Genomic DNA, 25406 nt, shown 5'->3' with positions numbered 1-25406 from the left:
ATTCATGCCCTTCTTGATTCTCTGGGACTAAGCAAATAGGGTATGGATGAGCATGAGCTGTACACACTCAGACCACTAGCTTGGGCACATAAAAGTTGTCATCTTAGCTCATGCCTTGTAATGAAATATATTTGCTCCAGAACAAGAAAAATTGGGATTTTATGAGTTAATTGGGAATGACTTTGGGAATGCAAAGGTGTTTCATTATTTAGTAATAAGCATGGTGACCCCTGCAGCAAAAGCTTCCTTCCCCAGATGGTCATAGTAGGTAATGATACAGAGGCAAGTGTAGATGGATACTGAAGCTGACTTAGACTTCTCTTCATGTTATTGAAAGCTCTTCACTGGCTGGTCTGCATGTCCTGTTTGAGTTTCAACTGTCATGGTCTGATCTGTTGATGTGGAGCTGTGTGCCCTTATCTCCATAAAACACCCAGTTCAACACATATGTGCTATTGCTAAAACACACATGTGGTCCCTGACATGGCACTCTTATCCTTCATCTTTACCTGAAAGTTTCTTCCTCACTTTTTTTTAAGTTTCACTTTATTTTTTAATTGATGAATAATAATTGTATGTATATATGCAATCATCCCTTTATGTCTGTGAGTTCTGCATCCCTGGATTCAACCAACTGCAGATTGAAAATATTTTTTAAAAATGGCAACTGTTTTGAATATGTTGACTTTTTTTCTTATCATTAGTCCCTAAACAATACAGTACAATAATTTACATAGTATTTACACTGTATTATATATCATAAGCAATGTAGGTATGACTTAAAGCATATGGGAGAATGTGCATAGGTTATATGCAAATGTTATATCATGTTATTTAAGGGACTTGAGCATCCATGAATTTTGGTGTCTGCTGGGTGTCCTGAAATAATCCTTCATGGATACTGAGTGATAACCATATTTATGTTACAAGATGATGTTATGAAGCATGTATAGGTTGCAGAATGATTAAATCAGACTAATTAACACATCCATCTCATTCTTAAGGTAAAGCTCTCTGGCAATTCTCTGATGTGCACAGGGAAAATGAGCTGCTTTCATTAAACTTTGTTTATATTTCCATAAAAATATGGATGAAATTATGCTGTCAGCTAATTGTATGCATGTCTGTTGCCCCATGGAGTTAGCTATTTGAAGGCACAAGGCATATTTTCTTTTATCTATTTGTGCCTTCTATGGTTTGAGAAGCTGACCTGGTATGACTGGTACCCAAGAGAAAATATCTTTCTTTAGGTGATTATAAATATAAAACGTGTCCAAAAGATGATGTGAAATATCTATTTACCTTTTTGATAGAACAAATTTCCTTTCCCCTAAATCTTGGAACCTTAAATAGGCTGCTAATTCCTTCAAAGCTTCTCCCTTCTTTCTTCCCACTGCCAATATTGATCATTGCTCACAGAATAAGTTTGTTTTTTCATTCTGGTAAAATACACATAACATAAAATTTATGATTCTCACCATTTCAAAGTGTTAAGTACAATCACATTTTTGTGCAACCATTACCACCATCCATCTCCAGAACTTTTTCATCTTCTTAAACTGGGACTCTGTACTTATTGAACACTAACTTCCCATCCCTCTCTGCCACCAAGGAGTTAACATTCTACTTTCATTCTCTATGCATTTGATTGCTCTAGATTCCTCATGTAAGGGGAATCATTCAGCATTTCTCCTTTCAAAAATGGATCATTTCACTTGGCACAATGTCCACAAGTTTCTTCCATGTTGCAATATGTGTCAGAACTTCCATTTTTAGCGCTGAAAAACATTGCCCTATATGTATATACCACACCTACTTATTCATTGCCCCATCAATAGACACCTGGCTTGCTTTTACCATTTAGCAATTATGCAAAAGGCTGCTATGAATATGGCTGTAAAATATCTCTTCAAGGCTCTGCTTTTATAATTTTTTTGGATACATACCCAGAAGTGGGATTACTGGTTTCTGTATTTCTTTTTTTTTTTTTTTTTGAAGAACCACCTCACTTTTTCCACAGTCACTAAAACCATTTTACACTCTCACCATCTCTGCATGAGGGTCCTGATTGTTCTACATCCTCAACAACACTTGTTATTTTCTGCTTTAAATTACTGTAGGCATCCCAATGGGTATGTAGTGATATCACATTGTGTTTTTAACCTATTTTCCCCTAATTATTAGTGAAGCTTGTTTTCACATACTTGTTGGACTCTCCTATATCTTCTTTGGAGAAATGTCTATGTAAATTATTTGCCTGATTTTTAATTGAGTTTTGTTGTTGTTGATGTTAATGTGTATTCATATATGTAGGATGTTAACTCTTTATCAGACACATGATTCGTAAATATTCTTTTCTATTCCATAGGTTAACTCTTCACTCTGTTGATCATGTCCTTTGATATACAGAAGTTTATAATGTCAACATATTGCAACGTAACTATTTTTACCTTTGTTTCATATGCTTGTAGGTCATATCCAAGAAATTAATGCAAAATCCAATGTATAGTTTTCCCCTAAGAGTTTTCTAGTTTTAGGTTTCAGATTTAAGTTTTGGTCCATTTCAGTGTAATTTTTTTCTATATGGTAAAAGGTAAGGGCCCACATTCCTTCTTTGTATAAATTTTATGCTCTCAAGTTTTGGTCTGTATTTCTATTGTTGCTGTTGCTGTTTATGAAACACATCTTCCCCATAAAGAATCAAGGAAGGGTAAAGATGAGCTTCTCAGGGACAAAGACAATCTCTTTCTACCATATTTATATCTAACAACTAAAAATAGTTTTGCAAATTGCACACACATCTATAGAGTCAAGAGAAATGCAAACACTGGGTTTTCCCCATGGCCCACTCCACTTGAATACTTCACATTTAGCTCAAAATCTTGCTCCTTCAATGGCATTTCTGCAGTGACAGAGACAGTGATGATAGTGGGAGATAGCTTTGTGTGAGATTGTTGCTTCAGTGAACATTCTGGTGAAGCCACTTGTTTTCTGGGTTGAATATTCCCATCACCAGTGTGGAGTTGGCACCTGAGAGAAGGAAGCATCTCCCAAGATATCTGAAACAATCCAGTAAATCTACACCAACATCTTCAAAATTATCACTAAGCAAATTGCTAGTCCAAAGCATAGGAGTGGGACCACAGACAGGAAGAAGGCAGAGAGGACTGGAGGGACAAAGGAATGCATTAGAAAAGAGGACTTGTGAAGTGGTTGTGTAACCCCTACACAATCAGCAGGCCGATGTGCATGAAGGCTTACAGTTCCTGGGAAATATGCTAAAGGCAGCACTAAAGACCCAGTTTGAGCCTTGCTTTACAGGAAGGTTGACCTGGAGTAAGGCAATGGGTCCACCAGACCTCCGAACTCTGGCTGGGCTATCCCAGCCATCATGGGCTCCAGGTCTGGACCATGGATTACTGAGAATGACTTGAGTAAAACATAGGCTCAAAGTTACCGAATGCCCTTGGTTGACACCTCTATTTCCCTCCTAGTGAAGCCATGGGTGCAGGAATGAGGCATCCAAGACACTGACTGTGATCTATAACCTGAGAATGTGTGAGCAGAAGTCCAAGGTGAACAAAGTCACATGGTCCCACTTTGTACTCTGCACATGCACTGGTGTGAGCAGCTCCTCCATGGCTCTGTAAATGGGTAGCCAGAAGGACATGTGAAGATACTCCTCAGCTTACAACAGGTTATGTCCTGATAAACCCAATGTAGTTTGAAAATATGGTAAGTTGAAATGCATGTAATGCGCTTAACCTACCAAGCCTCATGCTTAGCAACACAGTGCACGTCTCTTCATGATTCCCCGGCTGACCGGAAGCTGTGACTGCCACTGCTGTGACTGCCCAGCATCACATCAGAGGATCATTGTGCATCTTGCTAGCCTTAGGAAAAAATAAAATTGAAAATCCAATGTGTGTTTCTCACTGACCGTGTATCACTTTTGTACCATCTTAAAGTCAAACCATCATTAAATTAGGGAGCATCTGTACTTTGAAGTAATCGTGATTATTTTTATCTATTGCTATACACTGAATGCTATGTTCCATTCCCAAATTCATATTTTAATATATTAACACTCAATATGATGATAATAAGAGGTGATGGCTTTGGGAGGTGAATGGGATTAGCATTCTTCACAAGGAATTCCTAGAGAATGCATTTGCTTCTCCTGCCAGAAGAGGCCATCCATAGACCAGGCAGCAGGGTCTCACCAACATCTGTTCTGTTGACAACTTGACTTTGGACTTCCCTGCCTCTAGAAATATGGGGGATAAATTTCTGTCATTTATTAATATCCAGCTTGTGGTATTTTGTTATAGCAGCATAAACGATCTCAGACATCTAAAACCCAACAAACACTTGAAGGAGTTTGTACAATCCTTCTAGGTTCTGCGCATTTGGCTGATGTGGTCAGGAATGTTCTCATTACCAACAGTTACCTAAAGGTGGAGATGAAAAATAAAAATCCTTGAAGTCAACAATTTTAAAATACAAAGACCCAGAGGTCCAGAGATGCCACGTGACTTGCTGCAGATCCTGAGGCTGGCTGAAGGCAGAACTTGCTGTCCCAGGTCAGCTTTTTATGTCATTTCTACTCATACAATTCCTGATAGGCTCTTTGCAAGATTTGTTAATTTCTGAGACCACCATGAAAAATAAATGTATGCTACCATATCGAACTTTTTTGCCTAAAAAATTAGACTATTTACCTAAGTTTTAATTTTGTAATTGGCTGAAAAATGTTTTATTTCATTATTCCATAAGAAAAGCTAATATCACAAAAGCATTAAATATGTCCAGGAATGACATGGGCTGTTTTAAAAAGGCCTTGCCTGTGAAATCAAATCCAAGGAGCAGGTTTCCAGCTAATGAACAGATGGAAACACTTCTTTTAAGGTAAAATTCCAGAAAACCAGCTTTATACTGAAGGGATGTGAAATGCCGTGGTACATTCTCCTTTCTGAACCAATAGATGATATGAATGTCAGAAAGAAAAGCTTGATGATAGAAGATGGTCTCTCGGACTGGAGCTGAAATCAAATTGGACTTCACTATCTGTGGATGGCATCAGTAGCCACATTGCTTCTTTCTCAGTTTACTCTCTGACCTGACCAGACTCAGAAAAGGAAATTCCTCTCTTTTATTTGAAAATAAGGCTCAACAGCAGTGCCTGCCTTAGGGCTTACTCATCTTCCCTCCCTGGGACTCTGTCCTGGAAGCACATCTCCTACTTCTTCTATCCGCATAAGCTCCATCAATGCGCACACTTGTCTATAAATCAACATGCAGTTGTTTCCCATCCCACAAAAAAAAAATCTCCTCCAAATGTCTACACATGTGATCATTGTGCAGAATTCTTTTTAACCATGCTTTGTCCTCAGGGCTCACGTTTCTCTGGATGCAGAATATAGTGTACATTTTCCTGGCACATAGGAGTCATTCAAAAAAGGTTTGCTAAAGTAGTGAAAGATTAAAGTGAATGAGTTTACAATTTTCCCCTCATCCCTGCCATCTTAGGAATCATATTAGATAAGGTATAAATGGATATCACTTTCTATTTCTCATATATGTGAACGTCAGTTTCTTTCTTCAAACATTGGTTGAGTCCCCAATATATTCTGAACCATTTTTCTCCCCTCTGGGACACAATTTCCAGCTTTATAGGACAAACAGGGCATACAGATGGAAATTATGAAACAATGTATAAAGTACAAAGAAAATGATGAAGAAAGAATCATCACTTTCCCCGTTACGAGCTCTTCACAAGGCGCAGGGTATTACCATGGGGATTTGAGGGTGTGGAAGTTAGTGGGGAAAGACAAATGTTCCAGACAAAGGCAAGAGAACCTATAGAAAGGTATGAACCAAATACTGGCAGTCTGCTGTGGCACCTGGGATAGATGGTGGCATTCAGAAGTTATGCCTAAAAGGAACAGAGGTCGGGTCCACGAGATTGTGTTCTGAAAGACCTGGTGTGTCCTGCTAAGGGCTGGGAATTTGTTGTCAAGGAAAATGGGAGCTAAAGTATTGTTAGCAAATAGATGCTGCATAGTTGGCTGATATTATCAGGAATACTCTCATAATTGACAATTCCTAAAGGGGGAGATGGAAAATAAATCCACCTAAATGAACATATTTGTGTTTTAGGGCCATCATATAACAATATTGAAAAAGACAGCTTTTACAAAATAAAACATCAGGAGAGATACTCAGCAGAATGAGGGGTTTTCTGTCCTTAATAGGGTGCAGATGCTCAGTGGAATAGAGGGAAGAATTAAGAATTTAGGATTGACCTGAGACCAGAATAGTGATTTCTATAGGCTGGGAAGAGTGTATGAGCTGACCAGACTCAGAAAAGGAAATTGTAGAAAAAGGAGGTTGGATTTCATCTGTGCAGTCTGAAGGCATGTATGTAAATATCATACTGAATCCCATTAATATATATGATTGATACATATAAGCAGGAAAATGTTAAAACACACACACACACACACACACACACAATGTATGGAGCTGAGCCATGTGAGTGAGGGCCAAGTGGAGTGGTCTAGTTAAGTTCAGGAGAGAGACACAGAGTCCCACATAGCAGGCTTGAAACTTGAACTAAGTTGGTTTCAAGATCCGTTTGTGAGTCCCTAATCATTAGAAGGCAGCTGAGAGCCGTATAGAGGGCAAATTTTACCCAAATGTTATATGTTTAGTCTCTTTTCTATTCAAACTTCCTGCGCTCAATTCAAAGTCATCTTAAAGCACTCATAAAGCTTTATAAATCTTCATTCCATCCTATTTACAGGGAGAATTCCAAAGTTCCTATATTAGCATCCAAGGACCCTTTAAAATGTGTCCCTAGGCTGCTTCCTATTATTCCTTACAGGTACCCAGCACCAGCAGTTCTCAAAGAGCAGTCTGAAAATGCTTGGGGATTTTTGTCTCTCTTTCATTTGTGTATGAGGGAAAATAATGGTGGGGGCGAAACATCAATTTGAGGTTTCTATTTGGTTAGAGGGTTCAACAATACACTCAAAACCAGTAATGTGTGTATACGTGTGTGTATTTGCATGTACTCACATACATAGATATCATTTTTTAAGATAAATTTAGTACAGGGTGGCTTCACTAACCTGCCCACACTGGTTTGTAACCTTCTGCTGCTGGAACACAAAGCCCATCAGCAAAGGCAGCTGCATGAGTCATAATCCCACTAATTTCTCATGAGCACTGGGAGCAGAGAAGGGTGGAAGGTCAGGAGGAGAGAGCTAGTGGTGATAGAACACAGGGGCTGGGCAGAGTGGGGGAAGGGCTGGTTTTTTTGACATGAACAATATGTACAGATCATGAGAGGAGCTATAGTGTTTTAGAGGAGTACTCTTTTAAATAATAATTGTTATTTTTACTGAACATTTCCACTGTACCAGGTACTTAGGCATGTTCTCTTATTCAACATCCCCACAGCCTTACGTTTTCCCAGTGAAAACTTGTGGCTTTGAGAACACAAACCCCTTCAGTATGTTGAAATATGTTCTCATCCCAGGTGTGGTCTGCTGGACTAGCCACCTTGCTGCAAGTCAGGGGAATTTACTTCCAGGACAGGGTCCAGGCAACTCATAGCCACACTCCCAGGGAATAGATTTTGATGATGCATATCCATGTGAATTTTCAAATTCTTAGAATGTTAGAAATTTAGGAAAATAGCAATAAGGGATTAGCAGGAAACTTTGTTCAAAGATTAAGCAAAAGCTTTTGTCCCAAGTGCAGGGGCTACAGGAGTGTTCCAGGGTCTATCTACATACTGAATGGTTCTCCCCTGTGAAGGGCTCTCCCCTGCTTCTCCCTGTCACCTTCACCTCAGAACTATCTGCTCCCCACAGGCAGGAAGTGAACTTGAGCTCTTTGCTCAGGAGAGGTCCTTCTGGTGGAAAGGGTTACCTCTCTGCAGGGCTTACAAGAAAGGAAGGGGTGTTGCCAACCTGATTTAAGAGGGCTGAAGCTATCTGAACAAAAACACCCTTCTCTCAGGAGAATTGAGACTCCAGACACCGTGAAAGACAAGCCATAACGAATTCAAAGGAACTATGATCAAACCACAACCAACACAAACAATATCCCCACCCTCACTAACCCAGCCCTTTAAGCAGAAGAAGGGTTTGTAAAGGTTTCAGTGCTTTGGAGTTTCCACTTCCACATGTTACGAAGTCCACACCTGAGCTCTGCAGCAGCACAGCATACAGCATGAGAGTTTGGTTGTCAGGCCACTGTGGGAGGATGAGCTATGCCACTCACAGGCATGGCAGAACCTCTTAGTTCCCAGCCTTCACAGATTCCATGATTTCAATTCAGAAGGGGAACACCTTCCTCGGCACTATGGTTCTTTGGGGCCAAGAACTGACTTCACCACACAAATAGTCAGAATAACTCCAAAAGAGCAATCTGACTTTCTTGGGCTGGGAAGAACCATTTGTGTGTGAATGAAAGGAATGGGTATGTGTTCAATGTGTACCTCACATGGGATATTTTACTCAAGATGGTCCCCTCAGCAATGTAAAGAGAAGGGCACTGACTTCCTGGGTCTGAAAACCTCTACTCAAGGCTCACTTCCCAACACTCACCATCCTGCTATGCATTTGCTGTGCTGGCTCCTCTTCTACACATTTCCTGGGCTTCTTCACAGAAGCTAACATCATTTCAGATGGGTCCATATCATAGGAAGGCCATGCTTGTGACTTCAGGGGCATGAAAACACTACATGGCTGTCCCTCGTCATTCTCAGAGGCTCTCTTTGAGAATCTGAGCGGCTCTGACTCTCCCTGTGGTTTTTTCAGTTGTTTGTATGTACAGCTTATTCATGAGAGGTCCTTGTATTTTTTCTCCTGGTAAATTCTTTATTAAATAATTCTTGGAGAGATACAGGCCACTGATTTTCTGCAATTTGCATCACCACACTTTAACTTATGTTGAAAGCTGAGCCTTTGGGTCCTCTTGTTTTAGAAGCATATTAATATTTCTGTGACCTTTACTAGAAGGCAGTTGAGACATATTCTTTTAAATAGCAAAAGTAAGAAAACCAATAACCTAAAATGCATATTTCTGACCCTAGTTTGATGAGCAAGTTAGGGAAGATAAGTCTTTTCCCAAAGAACAAATGCAAACAAGGGAATCTGTAAAGTTCAAGTACAATAAAGAATTGTACTTGAACACTCCCGCCCCCATTCATATTGTATCTCACATAATTCCTATGGATTTTTACAGGACTATATATTCAGTCAGTATTTGGAAGTCAAAGTGCAAGGAGACAGAAAAAAGCTGCCTGTCCAAAGTATACAACCCCTGAACCACACAGAGCTACAGCAAGTGCTCAGCATCTTTCCTCATCTTTATGCTCAGTTTCCCTGGGGTTCAGCCAGAATTTATAGGAACCAACTGCCCATGAGACCTGGATTTGATTTTGCAGCTGTGAACCTCCTCATTGGGTATCCCGATGCCTGAAGGGCATAGAGATGCAGCGCTTTCTCTCTATGTACCCACTTTGCTAAGCAGAGCTCCAAATCAAGGCAGACTTAATGCTTGAAAGCTGACCACCTTAGTTGGGGCGGAAGCTGGGATGGAGGCCATGGCGCCATAGGAGCTAAGAATCAACTTGAAGGCCAAGGTTTTCCTTAGTTTTGGTCCTCCCAACAACGACTGAAATACTGTTGTTATTGGAATTTTCTTGGACTAGCTTTTCTGCAATAATTCATATTAGTAATAGAAATAACAATAATGAAGGACCCTCAATAGACTTTGATGAAATAAGCCAGTTCCCCAAAACCAAAGGCATATGTTCTCTCTGATATGTGGATGCTAACATAACAAGAAAGAGGAAGATTAGTTTATTAGTTCATTGAACTAGACAAGGGGAATGAAGGGAAGAGGGGATGGGAATAGAAAAGACAGAATGAATCAGACGTATCTTTCTTATTCTTATATATGAATACATGACCAATGTAACTCCATATCATATACAACCACAATAATGGGATCCTAATTGGAACAAGTTATACTTATGTATGTATAATACGTTAAAATATACTCTACTGTCATGTCTGTCTAGAAAGAACAAATTTAAGAGACTTAAAAATAAAATTTAAAATTTAAAAAAAGTAAAGACCTTGAAACATTATCACTTTCTAGTGAGCACCTCAGGGAAGGCTTTGGTTATATTTGTCCTCTTAGGTAACTGAGTATAGGAGCATAGTACTATATCACCGAATGTTGGGTGACAACAGTTGGCCATCTGTATTCACTTGTTCCTCATCTATGGACTCAATCAACTGTGAATGGAAGATATTCAGGAAAAACAAATGTGTCTGTACTGAATATATACACAATTTTTTTCTTGTCCTTATTCTCTAAATGTATAGTATATCAACTATGTTTATAGCCTTTACATTGTATTCAGTATTATAAGTAATCTAGAGATAATTTAAAGTATAGGGAAAATGTACATAGGTTATATGTAAATACTATACTATGGTGTGTGTGTGTGTGTGTGTGTGTGTGTGTGTGTGGTGCTGGGGATTGAACTCATGGCCTTGTGCAATCAAGCTTATATAATAGACTTAAGCATCTGCAGATTTTTATCATCCACAGGGGATACCTATAACAAATCCCTCATGGATACCAAGATACAACAGGATCTACCTAATATACTGACTTGGGTTTGGAATTGCTGCCCTGCAGTCATTCTTTCTAGCAAGAAATGGGTAACACAGAAGTCTGATACTCCACTCATCTCCTTCTCTACTCTCTCAACTATTTGTCAGGACATTTCTCTTTGATATCTGCTTTGCCTAATACATTTTTCACCTCCCCCAGAACTTCCCTGAAGCTCAGCAATCCTCCAGGGAAACCTGAGGCTGCACTTGGCCTTGGGTAAGTGCCACCTGTGTTCCTCTAGAGCAGTCAGCCTCCATCTAGAACAATCTGTGGTGTTGACCTTACAGGCAGACCCTTCCCCCACACCCTACAGCCCCAGGCACCACACCCTGGAGGGCCTCTTCCCTCCTCTCCTCTGCTCTGATGCCTCTTCCTGCCAGTCCCCACAGGCTGCAAACCAAGTCTCTCTTTATCTTCTATCTTGTGGCTCTACCCACAGAAGACACAATAAAAACGGTCTCCCGGCACTAGAAAAATAGATTTACACCCTACGCATTTTAGGGCTTTATTTTCAAAGTGTGAATGTAAGGAAGTAAAGCTATTTCCATTTACAGTTTGCAAACTAGTAGTAGTGGAGTTTGCCCTGGAAACCCACCCAGGGTAAACAACAATGTCGGATTCTCCCTTGCCAGCCCTCTTTCTGTACACCTGTGATCAGCAGGTAGGATGAAGCCACTTTTGACTGTCAGTTTTCACCAATACCCAAGGAACACACATTTATGAGGGGCAAAATGGGAATTGCTTTGACAACAGTAATCGGGAGCATATTTAAAACCAACCATAAAGAAAACAAATACAAGTTCATTAAATAAAATCATACTACTGTTTCTGAATACAATTTGAGTAGAATCATAAGAATTTATTATGACACAATGTCACAGAAAAAAATAATGAAAACTATTGCACCCGGACTAGAATATTTGCATTTGCATTATTTCTGGCAGTTTATAAAGATCTTACTGGTGCCTAGTATAGATGCCTGTGTCCAATGGATTAATAATTACTCTCCCAAACCCAGTGCAGTTTGTGAATTCTCATCTTCAGAAAAAGTTAGATAAACTAAAATCTTTTATGGTAAATATATATAACTCGTTTCTATTGAATTACCTCTTGAGTATATTTGTGTATAAGTGAATGGAGAAGCAGACCTACATTTTGAAAGATATAATAATACTTTTTTAAACATGCAGTCTAGTTTTTTGAGAAAAATTGCTCAATTTGCTCCACTCAAGATTTAATTTTGTACTTGTCGAGTTGAGAAATTATGGCATACTGATGTTCTTTGAGGCCTCCTGAGCACACACATTGTTTAATGACTCTTTGCCACTCCTATTTGCTTGCTGACTTGACTATTGTGTGTGGACCCCATAGGTCACGTCTTCATCATTGTGTCCCAGAGGGTCTGTTGAAAGAATGAACATGCATGTGAAAAGAGTAAGCCACCCTTCCTGTGTTATCTCAGGGAATAAGATTCCCTGTCTACTATTATAAACCATGTTTATATGTGAAATCATATCACTGTGTATATGTTTTATTAGGTGACTATTATTTCACTTTCAAGAAGTTGTGGGTCCAAGTAAGTCAGGTCCATTAATATTTCCAGGAAAGACTGGGTACAAGGCACACACCTGAAATCCCAGCAGCTAGGGAGGCTGAGGAGGGAGGATCGTAAGTTCAAAGCCAGCCTCAACAAAAGCAATGCACTAAGCAACTCAGTGAGACCCTGTCTCTAAATAAAATACAAAATAGGGCTGAGGATGTGGCTCAGTGGTCAAGTACCCCTGAGTTCAATATCCTGTACCAAAAAAAAAAAAAGGAAGAAAAAAGAAAGATTTTCAGGAAAGGTAGATCAACTGGAGAACTTGGATGAGCCTCTGATTCTGAAACCCAAGCTGGTAACATGAATGCCTCAGGGTGCATGATAAAGACTGGTGATGATCAAGTAACCACTTTTGAAGGAGGTATTTTAAAATATCAATTCTGAAAATGTATCTTTCAGAGAAACATCTAGTCATTATTTAATTACAACTCTTTAATTTGCACTTTCCTCCTTTGTCTTTTACATTTAGCAGTTTATGGCTCCAGATGTCTACCCTGGGCTAAGTGGAAAAAATGAATTTATTTTAGAATATTCTCACTAATAATAAAATAACTCTGAATTGTAAGGTTGTTCCTACCACCGGGTAATTGCCATTTCTAACTGCAAAGGAAATTTGAACAGTTTTTAAGGGAGGAATCTGATTTTCTTTTTTCTTCTCCAGCCTCTATTCCATAGTGGGCGTGAAACACTAATTTTAATGTAATCTGTATATTATTGATTTTCTTAAGCATCTAAGTATCTCCTGATACTGTAAGAATCTTTAAGCAGACACTGACAAATGTAAAACTATGTAGGAAGCAGGGATGGGGTGGGGGAGCATATCCACAAACCACCAGAATCTGTGGTATACACCAAAATGACTCAAAAGTCTTCTTAAAATAGCAGTTTTGAATGTGAAACTCTGGCTTACTTATATTTGTAAGCCTCTTAGTTAATTAATATACTATTTAATCAGCTTTGAGCTTCCTGGCAGGCAGGGGAAAATAGAGGCACTTTACCCTTTATAAATTTTAGTCATCTATATACTATAAACCTCAAACTTTAGAAATGATTGAGTTGGATAATAAGATTCTGAGACTCAGAACTATTTCTTCAGGAAGAACAAACGTTTTCTTAAAAGGGATTTGTAATAGTTTATTATATTAGGGGCTTTGAAGAGTTTTAGGGATTTTTTTTATCACTTTTCATATGTTCCAATTTTAAAGAAATACATGTTTACTGAGTAACAATAAAATGCCATTACCTATTATTCTGGAAGTAATAACTATTAGTCCCTTTTTAAACATCTCCCTGTATTATTCTATATATACATACAAACTAAATTTAAATGCTGTTGTAAAATGTACATGTGCCCCTTTTTCTATGACAATAAATATTGAGCTTTATTATGTTTCTAATGCATTTCAACATATAGTCATTTCTCTGTATCCATGGGTTACTGAGTCCCAAACTACCCTCTTCCCATACCAAAATCTGTGGATGCTTGAATGTCTTACATGAAATATTGTAGTATTTGCATATAACCTATGCAATCCTCTCTTATACTTTAAATCATCTCTAGATTATCTATAATACCCAGTACAAAGTAAATACTATGTGAATAGCTATTATACTGTATTGTTTAAGAAACAACAGGAGTCTGTACTTATTCAGAACAGATACAATTAACAAAAAGATTTTCAATCTGCAGTTGTTTGAATTTAGGAATGTGGGACCAATGGATATGGAGGAAAACCTATGTATTCTTGTGCAACAATTTATCAAATTTCTTCTCAATGGGCGTTAAGTTGCCTCTGTTTTTTTCTTAATTAAATAAATGGCTGCACGTTTAACATTTTTATGCAGACACATTTGCTCAATTGTATAATTGCTTGCTTGACAATATCCTTAAAGTGAAATTACTAAATTGAAATGTATGCCACTTGAAAAGGTGTTTGAAACATTTTGCAAATGTCCTAGAAGGGTGTTCCCAATGTAAACCTCTAACTGCAGTACTGAATAATGTCTCTTCCCTCCATCATCAATTCATGGGTGAAACATGACATATAGTCACTTCTCCAATACTTCTGAGGTATAAATATTCTATTTATTGGCCACTAATATTTCTTAGTTTTTGAATTTTTAAAAATATTTTTGCCTTGATTCTTAGTTTAACATTTTTAAAAAACCATAGCCTGCTTTTATAAATAAAATATGAATCCTTTGATATATTTTCCCAACAGATTCATTTTAAAAATTTCGGTGGCATCTTCTATATTAAAAGTCTTTTTTTCCCCTTCATGGTTTTTTGCTTCAGTGTCCTCTTCAGACAAAATTTTCTACACACGTATCCCCACCTCGTATTTTAAATGAATTCCCCTGAACTTCCAGGTAATCTAAGACTCTACTGTGTCTATTTAAATCTTTATTCTGTGAATAGTTTAATGGATCTACTCGACTTTTTTTTTATTTCCAAGTAGTTGCCTCAATAGCTTCTATTGAAAAAAATCTATCCTCTACTCATGGGTTCAGAATGATTTCATCTGTTCATTTCTAATTTTCTATTCTGCTCTATCATATGGATCATGTTTTTTCATATTACTGTACTTTTGTAGAATTTCTACATCACATTGACTAGAATTATTATTAGTGTGAATTTTTTCCTTGTATTTATGTAATCCCTGGGGATAAATAAAAGCTTAGAGATGACATTGTAGGGGAGACTGGGCTTTGAGGACAGTGAGTAAGGGACAAGTTGCTGACCTAATAAGAAGTCCATGTGCTAGCTCCCAATTCTCAGAAATAACCCTTCAGAATTAGAAAAGCAGATGCTATCCCTGTGACTATCTTCCTTAATTTTTATAACTTTCAGATTCTGGCCACAGAAGCCCAAATACTACCACTCACACTCACAGGTTAAGGGCCTAGAGTACTGGCATTTCTGTGTTGTCTTTTGTTGTGTCTGGTCTCAATTCGAGGTCTGTGGTGAGCATGATTTGCATTTTATCTTCACAGGTGAGAAATATGAATGAGTTATGGAGCAAAAGGAGAGTCACCATCTCTCATCTCCTGGTTGAGGTCAAAGGAGAATACCGATAAAGCCAACATCCTTCTAGAAGCAGCTTTTGGAGGCGCACAAGATTTCACAAGGACCCTGATGGTTGTGCAGACACTTGCACTGTGGAAAATAGATAAATGATCTTAGTCTTCAAAATGTTTAGGTCGGTGTCAGTGCTGCCCTGCCATAGAAAGACCCAGAATGATGAACAGGTACCTCAGATGTTGAGCAGCAACATCTCTGATGAAGCAGCTTGCCAAGGATGTTTACCAAAAAATGTAATCTCAGATATCCACATCAATCTACAGATAGGACAGGGCTAACGCTGCCCCATTTGTGTTTTGCTGAGAATCTTCCAGAGTTGAAGATTTTTTTTTTTTGATCTGATTATTTTTTTTTCAGAGACTTGCTCTTTCTGAAAATAATTAAGGCTATAAAATTGGGTTTAGATGAAGTCATTGCTTCTCGAAGGCGAGTCAAGTCCTCAGGATGGATGGCTGCTCATCTTCCTGTTTGTCCTGGTTAAAGAGTCAACTTCCAAGTCTATTTAGTTGTTCACTGAGGAAATAAATGACTCCACAAGAAAAATAGTTGATTTTCCCTTTCAGTTGGAAAATAAAGGCCACGCTACACCTTAAAGAATTTTTACAGTTACTTAGACTTCTGTGGGACAACTATTTGTTCTGAATTTTAGGGGAAGAAGGAGAATATCAGGTAGAAGCCCTGAGATACATTTCAGAAAACCCAAGAAATGCACTGAGCTTTTTGTTTCTCTTTGTTTTGTCTTGTTTGTTTGTTTTAATATTTCCATGGAGGTGATCCAATTTGCAAAGAAATGGAGGTGGGTGGGGTGGTAAGATATCTGAACTCAGGAAACCTGAGTTCCAGATAAATACTTCTCCTAGGCTCAGTACATTTTATTCAAGGGAGATTGATCAAGTTGTTTTGTGCATGTACAAATGCAGCCTAATAAATCTCTCTATTATGTACAACTATAATGCACCAATAAAAACATTTTAAATAGCAACATATATGTAAAATGCCTGCTATAAGAATTTATGATAGGGTTGCAAGGTCAATGAGCTAAGGTTTATGAAAGTATTTTGTGAACTTTAATGGGTTCTACAGATATGTACACACACATATAAATATGCTGAAGGGCCAAAAGGACCCCCACAGCCTGCATACAAAACTGGACTGATTGTGCACTTACATTCTCTTTGGTCGAGGCCATTCCAACCTGAATCTCGGCACGAGTGATCCTTTCTGCCTAAGGGCCCTCATGGAACCCAGGATGTGTCTATTTGAGAAACACCAGAGTAAATCAAGAGTGTATTTTTCCCCTCTACATATAGTTGTTGTCCCCATGTGGTGATGTCCCCCATGTGACAAGGAAGAATGTGACTATCTCTCTCCATGGTCCAACTTTCCCATTGATAATGTGTTGGTTTTTGACAAGTTCATCCTTGATCCTCAAATTTATGATCTAGGCTGTGCAGTTATAACCCTGCTGGTTGTGTCACATTACCAGGATGGGAAACCTCTAGAGAGACCCAGTATTCCCAGCCTGAAGAGGAGTCTCCTGCAGCAAATCCTGGTGGGGTGGTTTTCAGGGTCTCAGCTGCCATTGTGGATTGGTTCATGTCCGGCTGAGGCAGGGCAAGATTGCACTGCCTTTTACACCACAACTCATTCACACACACTCAGACCGTGGCTGGCTCTTGTATTTTCCCATCATGTAATACACAATGCCTTTCCAGGATGAGTGGCTTAGAAATCTCTCTCGGGGTGTGGCTTCTTTCAGAGGTCTATCGGTTTTTTTTCTATTCTGTTGAAGGGGTTGTAAGGTTTCACAGTTGTGACCATTCGTGAAAGCGGTGCCTGATGACAGAATTGGTCAACTTTCATTTCTTTCCATAAGACGCTAGGATAGAATAAAGGAAGAAAAAGAAAAAAATTAACATACAAAGTCAACATAAAGACAGATAACTTCAGGGTCTAGGATTGTGGCTCAGTGGTAGAGCACTTGCCTAGCACACAAGAGGCATTGGGTTCAATCCTCAGCACTATATACAAAAATAAATAAAATGAAGTTATTATGTCCATTTACAACTAAGAATATTAAAAAAACCTTCATATCTTTCCCAACTCATGGTACACATAAATGGGGTGGTGGTGTGGGGGCTAGGGGAGGACTGAAGAAAAGGAGACTGTGTATGATTAATTCTGTCTGCCTTCAGTTTCATTTCATGAAAATCTATGTGCTGAGAATTACTGTAGGTCCTTCCAAAGGGGGTTATTCTGCCAAGAGGCAGCCGAATGACACAACAGTTACTGCAGAAAGCTTCTATGGGGTGAGCCAGAGCACTGAGGGGACAAAAGAGATATGTTCACCTCGGTGAACCGGCATTCTTATGGAGTCCACATCAAGAAGCATGAGGCAGCTCATGAAGATGGCAAAGTGAAGCGGGCAAGAGGGCTGGGCCTGGGGGAGGGCTGGTGGTGACAATGAGAGACTGGGGTGGAACACTCCAGTAGCCACCAAGGTGAGGAGCAAGGTGAAGAGTTTGCATTTTCCTTCTTCTGGCTGGTGGGTTGAGGTTGTGAGCTCACAAAACCATCTGCTCACCCACCCCTCTTTGTGTCTTAGTTTGCTGGTCTAAACAGTAGGAACAAATTTGCCCTACCACATCTCTTGTGAGAATGAAAGAAAGCATATGGAGGAGGTGACGGTGTCAAGTACCATGATGCTTTATCCTTTGGTCACGGCATTCCTGAACTCCCTATTGTACCAGAGGTGGCAGTCCCAGCACTAACATGCATTCTGCCAAATATTGTGAATAAGCCCAAGCCCATGGCCTGTAGTGATTCTTCTGCAAATGTGTTGCTCTTTCAATCACATGTGACACTCATGTGCAGCAAGTGACAGATCTGGTGTGGGAAATTGCCTGCCCCCATGTGCCACTCAATCCAAAGTGGTTTTGTTTTTATGCTGTGATTACTAAAAAGTTTGTGTGTGTGTGTGTGTGTGTGTTTGTGTACATGTGTGTGTGTGTATATATATATATACACACACACATACACACATATATAGAGGTGTATATATATATATATATATATACACACAAACATGTGTATATGTGTGTATATATTTGTATATATACACATATATGTTATATATACAAATATAAGCAACATCTACTGGGGAGAAGCCAGCCATCAAGGGGAAAGCTGGGAGGAGGGAGGGATGAACAGTATTCAAGAACTCAAAGGGAAGGTTGAGCTTTTAGAAAAGTCAGATCATTAGAAAAGTTAGCCTTTAGAAAAGTTGGAGCTCTATATTTGTATATATACACACATATATACATATATACACACACATTTACATGTGTGTATGTATGTATGATTATATATGGCTTTTTAAATTATCATTATGGCTGCTAAAGTGAGAATGCCAGCATTGGTTCAAGGTCCACTCTGGTATGAGGGAACACATAAAAAAAAAACAAAAACTATGTGATGGAAACAAGAGTTGGGAGAAGCTCTTAGGTCCCTAGTCCCTTACTCATGAATATGGAGATCTACAACATGCCTTCTTACCCACCTTTAGTACATCCTCATCTCCTCACTTCAGATCTCTTTCAGGCATCTCTTGTGTTTATTCTGTGTCTCATCCCAGTATAAATCCTAAGGCACTTGAGTGATTGTACACCTCATGCAATGTTTGGGATGGAGACCCCTTTGTATTGACATTCAAAAAAGCATAAGCAACTTCAAAACTCCAAGCCACCACTGTAGTCTTATCATCCACAGAGATCCATGATATAGGCACTGTCCATGTCCTCTGCATGAAGAGGTGTCCACAGTTCCTCTTCTCCCCTATCAGTCCATGATGTGGCAGGCAGGGCACTTGGCCTCACTGGTGATGTTAGTATCCAGATGACTAGAAGTGAAGGAGAGGAGACTGGGAGGAAATAGAAGCAGGCAGCAGGGGAGTGATTGTTTGCTTCTTAAAGAAGTTTAGAAGTGAAAGGAAAAAGAGGAGCTCAGAGGGGCACAGTGGGAAGACTCAACTGTCAACTGGGTATTTTCATAAGCAACTGTCTACTGTGGAGAAGCCAGCCATCAAGAGGAAAGCAGGGAAGAGGCAGGGATGAACAGTATCAAGAACTTAAAAGGTTGAGGCTTAGAAGAGTCAAAGCCTGTCTTCTTGGGAGGGAAGGGGAAAAGTACTGATGAAATAGAGATTCAAGTCCTTGGCCCATTTATTGATTGGGTTTTTTTTTTTTTTTGGTACTTAGCTTTTTGAGTTCTTTATATACCCTAGAGATTAGTGCTCTATCTGATGTGTGAGGGGTAACAACGAAAAGTGTTGGTGAGGATGTGGGGAAAAAGGCACACTCCTACATTGCTGGTGGGACTGCAAATTGGTGCAGCCAATATGGAAAGCAGTATGGAGATTTCTTGGAAAATTGGGAATGAAACCACCATTTGACCCAGCTATCCCTTTCCTCGGTCTATACCCAAAGGACTTAAAAACAGCATACTACAGGGATACAGCCACATCAATGTTTATAGCAGCACAATTCACAATAGCTAAACTGTAGAACCAACCTAGATGCCCTTCAATAGATGGATGGATTAAAAAAATGTGGCATATATAAATGATGGAATATTACTCAGCAATAAAAGAGAGTAAAATCATGGCATTTGCAGATAAATGGATGGAGTTAGAGAAGATAATGCTAAGTGAAGTTAGTCAACCCCCCCAAAATCAAATGCCAAATGCTTTCTTTGATATAAGGAGGCTAATTCATAGTGGAATAGAGAGAGGGAACATGGGAGGAATAGACAAACTCTAGATAGGGCAGAGGGGTTGGAGGGGAAGGGAGGGGGCATGGGGTTATAAATGATAGTGCAATATGATGATCATTATTATCCAAAGTACATGTATAAAGACATAAATTGGTGTGAGTATACTTTGTATACAACCAGAGATATGAAAAATGTGCTCTATATGTGTAATAAAAAAATGTAATGCATTCCTCTGTCATGTATAAATTTTTTTTAAAAAGAAAAAAAAATCTCTATTTCAGAGATTCATATTCAGATGAATGGCAGGGGAAATGAGGGGTCACCTTGGACAGCCCAGGTCTCTTGACAGGGGTGTGGGGAAGGGACTAGAAGCTTAGGTAGACTAAACAGTTTGAAGATAGCACCACAAGGATTAGTCTAGTAGTCTCTTAAAAGAAAACCAGATTATAGAGAAAAAGTAAGCATACAACAAAGGCTAAGATTCAGGAATTCCCAGGGGATGCCCATGTGTAGAAATAATAGGAAAAAATGCATCAGCTCAAGTAAGACATAAACAGAAGGAAGTTACCTCACTATGTTCCCATGATACTCTGCAGAGAGACACCTGGGCTCACACTCTCTGGAAATTTTTAAAAAATTAAATATAGTGTTACAAAAACTCAGAGGTGACTCTTTTTGGTGGATAGTCTCAAGGGACCAATTTTCTAATCACAAGAGCAAACCTAAATGCAGATGGCAGGTCCATATAGGGATATTTTAAATTTAAACTCTCCTTATCTCTTCCCCACTGTACTTCCTTGTGCCCCAGGGAGTTATTGTGAAGGGTGAATAAGGAGGTTGTAGATTGGGGTAGTGTAGATCCAATACAAGCCATCACCTAGTCAGGGGTGACACTAGCTGATGTCATTTTCTCCAGAATCTTATCTGGAATGAGAACACTAGAGAAACCACTTCAGAGGGTTCTGGGCTCTCACTCCAGGGTAGTAGATGACAGCTGTGTATGCAGTATGTGTGGATGGGGGGAGGGTTATGGGAACCCCCACTAGGGAGTATTCATGAACCTGAAACTAGACCTAGCATCCCCATGAAAGACTCAAGTTCTTCTCTCTAATTATAATAGTAGGGAATAGTTTTCCACTTAAAGGTAGATATTTATCTTAAAGATAAAATGATATTTTTTCCACACATTGGATAATTGACTTATGTGATTATGGAAATTTGTTAGAGCAATAGGATGTTGGGATGGAAATCTCAGATATTTGAGGTGAGAAAATAGATTATATAGGAAAAGATGAGGGATTACAAATGTAAAGCACTTGCTTTGTCTGAACGGCTTTGATTTGGCTCCCTCAATGGTGAACCATCCAGCCACAGGGTTTTTATCTGAGTTCTTTGTGGGGGACAAATCTAAATGGTAGATATAAGAACATATTTAACTTTGACATTGTTTCTTAATGTCCTTACATGTAGTGAAACGTGTTAACTGTCTAAATGTTTATCACTCTGCCTTTGAAATTTGCTTTGTAACATTTAAAAATGTGTTTGGACATTGACCATGGATATGATTGTTTAGATATCACACAAAAGCTCAGGATACAAAATTAAAGACAAGTAAATGGAACTACAATAAACTGAACAGCATGATTAGAGCAAAGGAAACAATTAACAAAATAAAAGGGTCACCTATGGATGGACAAAAAATATTTTCAAACTATATGTATAATAAGGAGTTAAGAGCCAAAATTTTTAAAGAATTCATAAAATCAATAGCAATAAACAAACAAACAAAAACCACATAGTCTAGTTAAAATATGGGCAAAGGACCAGAAGAGGCATTTTATCAAAGAAGATATAACAATGGCCAATAAGCATGTGAAAAAATGTTCAATATCACTAATCATCACAGAAATGGAAATCAAAACCATATGAGATATCACCTCACAATCATAAATAGGAAATTTACTTCATCACAAGATAAATAGGAAAGCTATTATCAAAAAGACAAAAGATAACAAGTGTTGGTGAGTGTGGGGAGAAAAGGGAAGCTTTGCATATTGGTGGTGAGAGTGTACATTGGTGAAACCATGAGGAAAATAGATGGAGGTTCCTCAAAAAATTATAAATAGAACTACAATATGATCCAGAAATTCCTATTGGGGGTACAGTATCTATCCAAAATAGGTGAAGTCACTACCTCCTAAAGACAGCTCCACCCCAAATTCAAGGCAACATTATTCATACTAGCCAACATATGGAATATATTTAGGTATCCATTGATGAATAAAGAAAATGTAAGATAGCTGAGCATGGCAGCACACTCGTGTTATCCCAGAGGTTCAGGTAGCTGAGGCAGGAGGATTGCAAGTTCAAAGCCCCAGCAACTTCATGAGGCCCTAAGCAACTACTGAGACCCCATCTCAAAAAAAAAAAAAAAAAAAAATCTATATATGTATGTGTGCGTGTGTGTGAGTGTGTGTGTGTGTGTGTGTGTGTGTGTGTGTCTGGGATGTGGCTCAGTAGTTAAGTGCCCCTGGGTTCAATTCCTGGTACAAAAAACAAAAGTAAGATAGACTAGATACACAGACATAGATATAGCTAATAGAACATTATTGAGACTTTAAAAAGTAGGAGATCCTGACATTTACTACAACCTGGGAGAACCTAAAGGACATTATGCTAAGTGACATAAGTCAGACATGGAAAGACTGTCTCACTTATATGTCAAATATTTTTAAAAAGTCAAAGTCAAATATAGAAAGAGAACGGAGTAGTGGTTATGAAGGGGAGGCTGTGGGGAGGAAATGGGGAGCCATAGGTCAAAGGATAAAAAGTAGCAGACATGTAGGATGAACAAGTCTAGAAATCTAAGGTACAACATGAGGACAGTAGCAGTAAAAATAGTGTACTCTATTCAGAATTCTTTTACATAATTATTTTTAATGTTTTCATTAGTGCATCATAGTTATACATAATACTGGGGTTCATTTTGACATAATTATACATGTATGGAATATAATTTACTCTACTTCAGTCCCTAGGATTTCCTCTTTCCCTCCCCATCTCTCTCCACTTGGTCCCCTTTCCTCTACTCCACTGGTCTTCCTTGTATCTAGTTATTTTTTTAAAATTAGTGCTTTAGAGATACACATAAAGGGGAAATTTACTGTGGTATATTCATATGTGTACAAAGCAAATTTTGGTCAATTTCATTCCATCATTCCTTTTTTTTTTTTTCCTGTCCCTACTTCCTTCCCCTCAATCCCCTTCCTCTACTCCACTGATCTCCCTTTTATTTTCATGGAATCCTTCCCACCACACACACACACACACACACACACCTTTTCGCTCTTATTTTGCTCTAGCTTCCAGATGCGAGAGAAAACATTTGACCCTTGACATTCTGAGTCTGGCTTATTTCAATTAGCATGATGTTCTTTAGTTGCATCCATTTATTTACAAGCAAATGGCATATATTCCTTATTTTTTATGGCTGAGTAAAACTCCACTGTGTATCTATACTACATTTTCTTTATCCATTCATCTCTTGACAGGCACATGGGATGTTGCCATATCTTGGCTATTATAATTTGCACTGTTGTAAACATTGATATGCTTGTATTACTATATTATGCTTATTTTAGTTCTTTAGTGCTGGGAGCCATTAGCCAAGTAGGTATGACAATTTCCTTGCCAGCGTACCCCATGTTGCTGACATGTTGCAGTGACATTGAATGTAAGTGACCTTGCTCAAGGACCAAGGCAGATTAGGGTGTTCCCGGTTTTAAGATAATCTTGTTTAGGGCGTTCCCAGTTTAGGTTCCAGGTTTAAGGTTTAAGATTATTCCTGCTGGGAATAGGGCGTATCCTGCTGCCTGAGTTCCCCTTGAGTTCTCACGGGATTCAGACAGTATATTTTGGAGATAGAAGCCCAGTGGAGGTGGATTTGGGCAGAGAACGTGGATTTGGGCAGAGAACGTGGATTTGGGCAGAGAACTTGGATTTCCCCAGAACGTGATTGTAGACGGCTGGTGTGAGTTCGGGAATAAAGAGTTGCTGTTTGAATCTACAAGCTGTGTGGTGGCTCGTGATTGTGTGCGCAGCCAGACTGCGGCATTTGTGCCCAGCCAGACTGCGGCACTTTAGGGTAAATACCAAGTAATGGGATAGCTGGGTCACAGGTAGTTTTGTTCCTAGTTTTTGGTGGACTCTTCATACAGCTTTCCAAAATGACTGTACTAAATTTGCAGTTTCATCAACAATATAGGAGTGTACTTTCCCCCATTTCCTCACCAGTGTTATTATTTGGATTCTTGATGATTGCCATTCTAACTGAAATGAGATTAAATCTCAGTGTAGCTTTGATTTGCATTTCCCTGATTGCTAGGGATATTGAACATTTGCTACATGAGTAGATTTTAGTTCCTCTTCCATGGGGGAAGAAAGGAATGGGTAACTGTGTGAGATAATATATATATATATATTAATTTGTTGTACTATGTAACCATTTGGTTATAAGTGTCCTAAAAATTATGTCTTAGATATACATAATGAAATTTATTTTAAAAAATCATATAAGTAGTTATGGAGAATGGAAAATATATTGAAAGAAAGTTGAATGCACAATATTTGCCTAGAAAGTCAATGGCCTACTTTTTAAAATGTGCATCAGGTGGCTAGAAATTCTGCATAAATGTCAACCAAAACTTGAGTTGTGTGAGGAAGCCCTCGGCCAGCAGGCACCTTTCCTTTCCTTGTCCTTAATACATAAGGTTCCATGGGGTGTACAGGACCGTCTATATACAATGGTACACGGAGGGGGAAGCCCTCCTCTGATTCCTTTCCTGCCTCCTGTAGGGGTGGCTTGCTGTGGGTTCCCTACAACATGCCAAGCTCTCCCACTTGCAGCCCCTGCCCTAAATATTTGTAAGACCAAATCACAATCCTCCAAGAGTCAGCCATGATCCACCTCCTCTGTGAGGTCTTCTTCAGTACTTCCAATCTCCCTTGTGGCTTGTGTTGCCTCAGTTTCCTTATGTATAAAATAGAAATGGTAACAGCCCCTTCCTCGCAGGATGCCTGGGTGGTGAAATGAGTTAGTGCCCATGACACCCAGAGGGCAGTGCCTGGTATCTAGGAAGCACTCAGTTAGCAAGTTATTATAGTATTTGATGCTGGTCATCATTCTCTGCTATAGTCATTAGTTTTTTATCTACCAGGAAATCCTGAGCTACTTGCAAACAGATTTAGTTC

At 39.0% G+C, this 25406-nt stretch overlaps 1 protein-coding gene across 1 annotated transcript in view; it reads right to left on the bottom strand.

Annotated features, from left to right (window-relative positions):
• Positions 1–17017: 17017 nt before the first annotated feature.
• The window catches only part of Spmip7 (sperm microtubule inner protein 7), a gene marked incomplete at its 5' end in the record, with an annotated part of 81435 nt that continues 73046 nt past the window's right edge, over positions 17018–25406 (bottom strand). The window contains one exon of the mRNA XM_046463912.2: positions 17018–17265. Coding sequence (XP_046319868.2) covers positions 17142–17265 — 124 coding nt within the window. The remainder of the gene's footprint in view (positions 17266–25406) is intronic.

The sequence above is a fragment of the Marmota monax genome, unplaced genomic scaffold (genome assembly GCF_021218885.2).
Source record: "Marmota monax isolate L192 unplaced genomic scaffold, Marmota_monax_Labrador192_F-V1.1 WCK01_AAM20220418_F8-fsc00432, whole genome shotgun sequence".
NCBI lineage: Eukaryota > Metazoa > Chordata > Mammalia > Rodentia > Sciuridae > Marmota > Marmota monax.
Note: the sequence above shows the minus strand (reverse complement) of the source record. Positions and strands in the feature narration are given on the sequence as shown.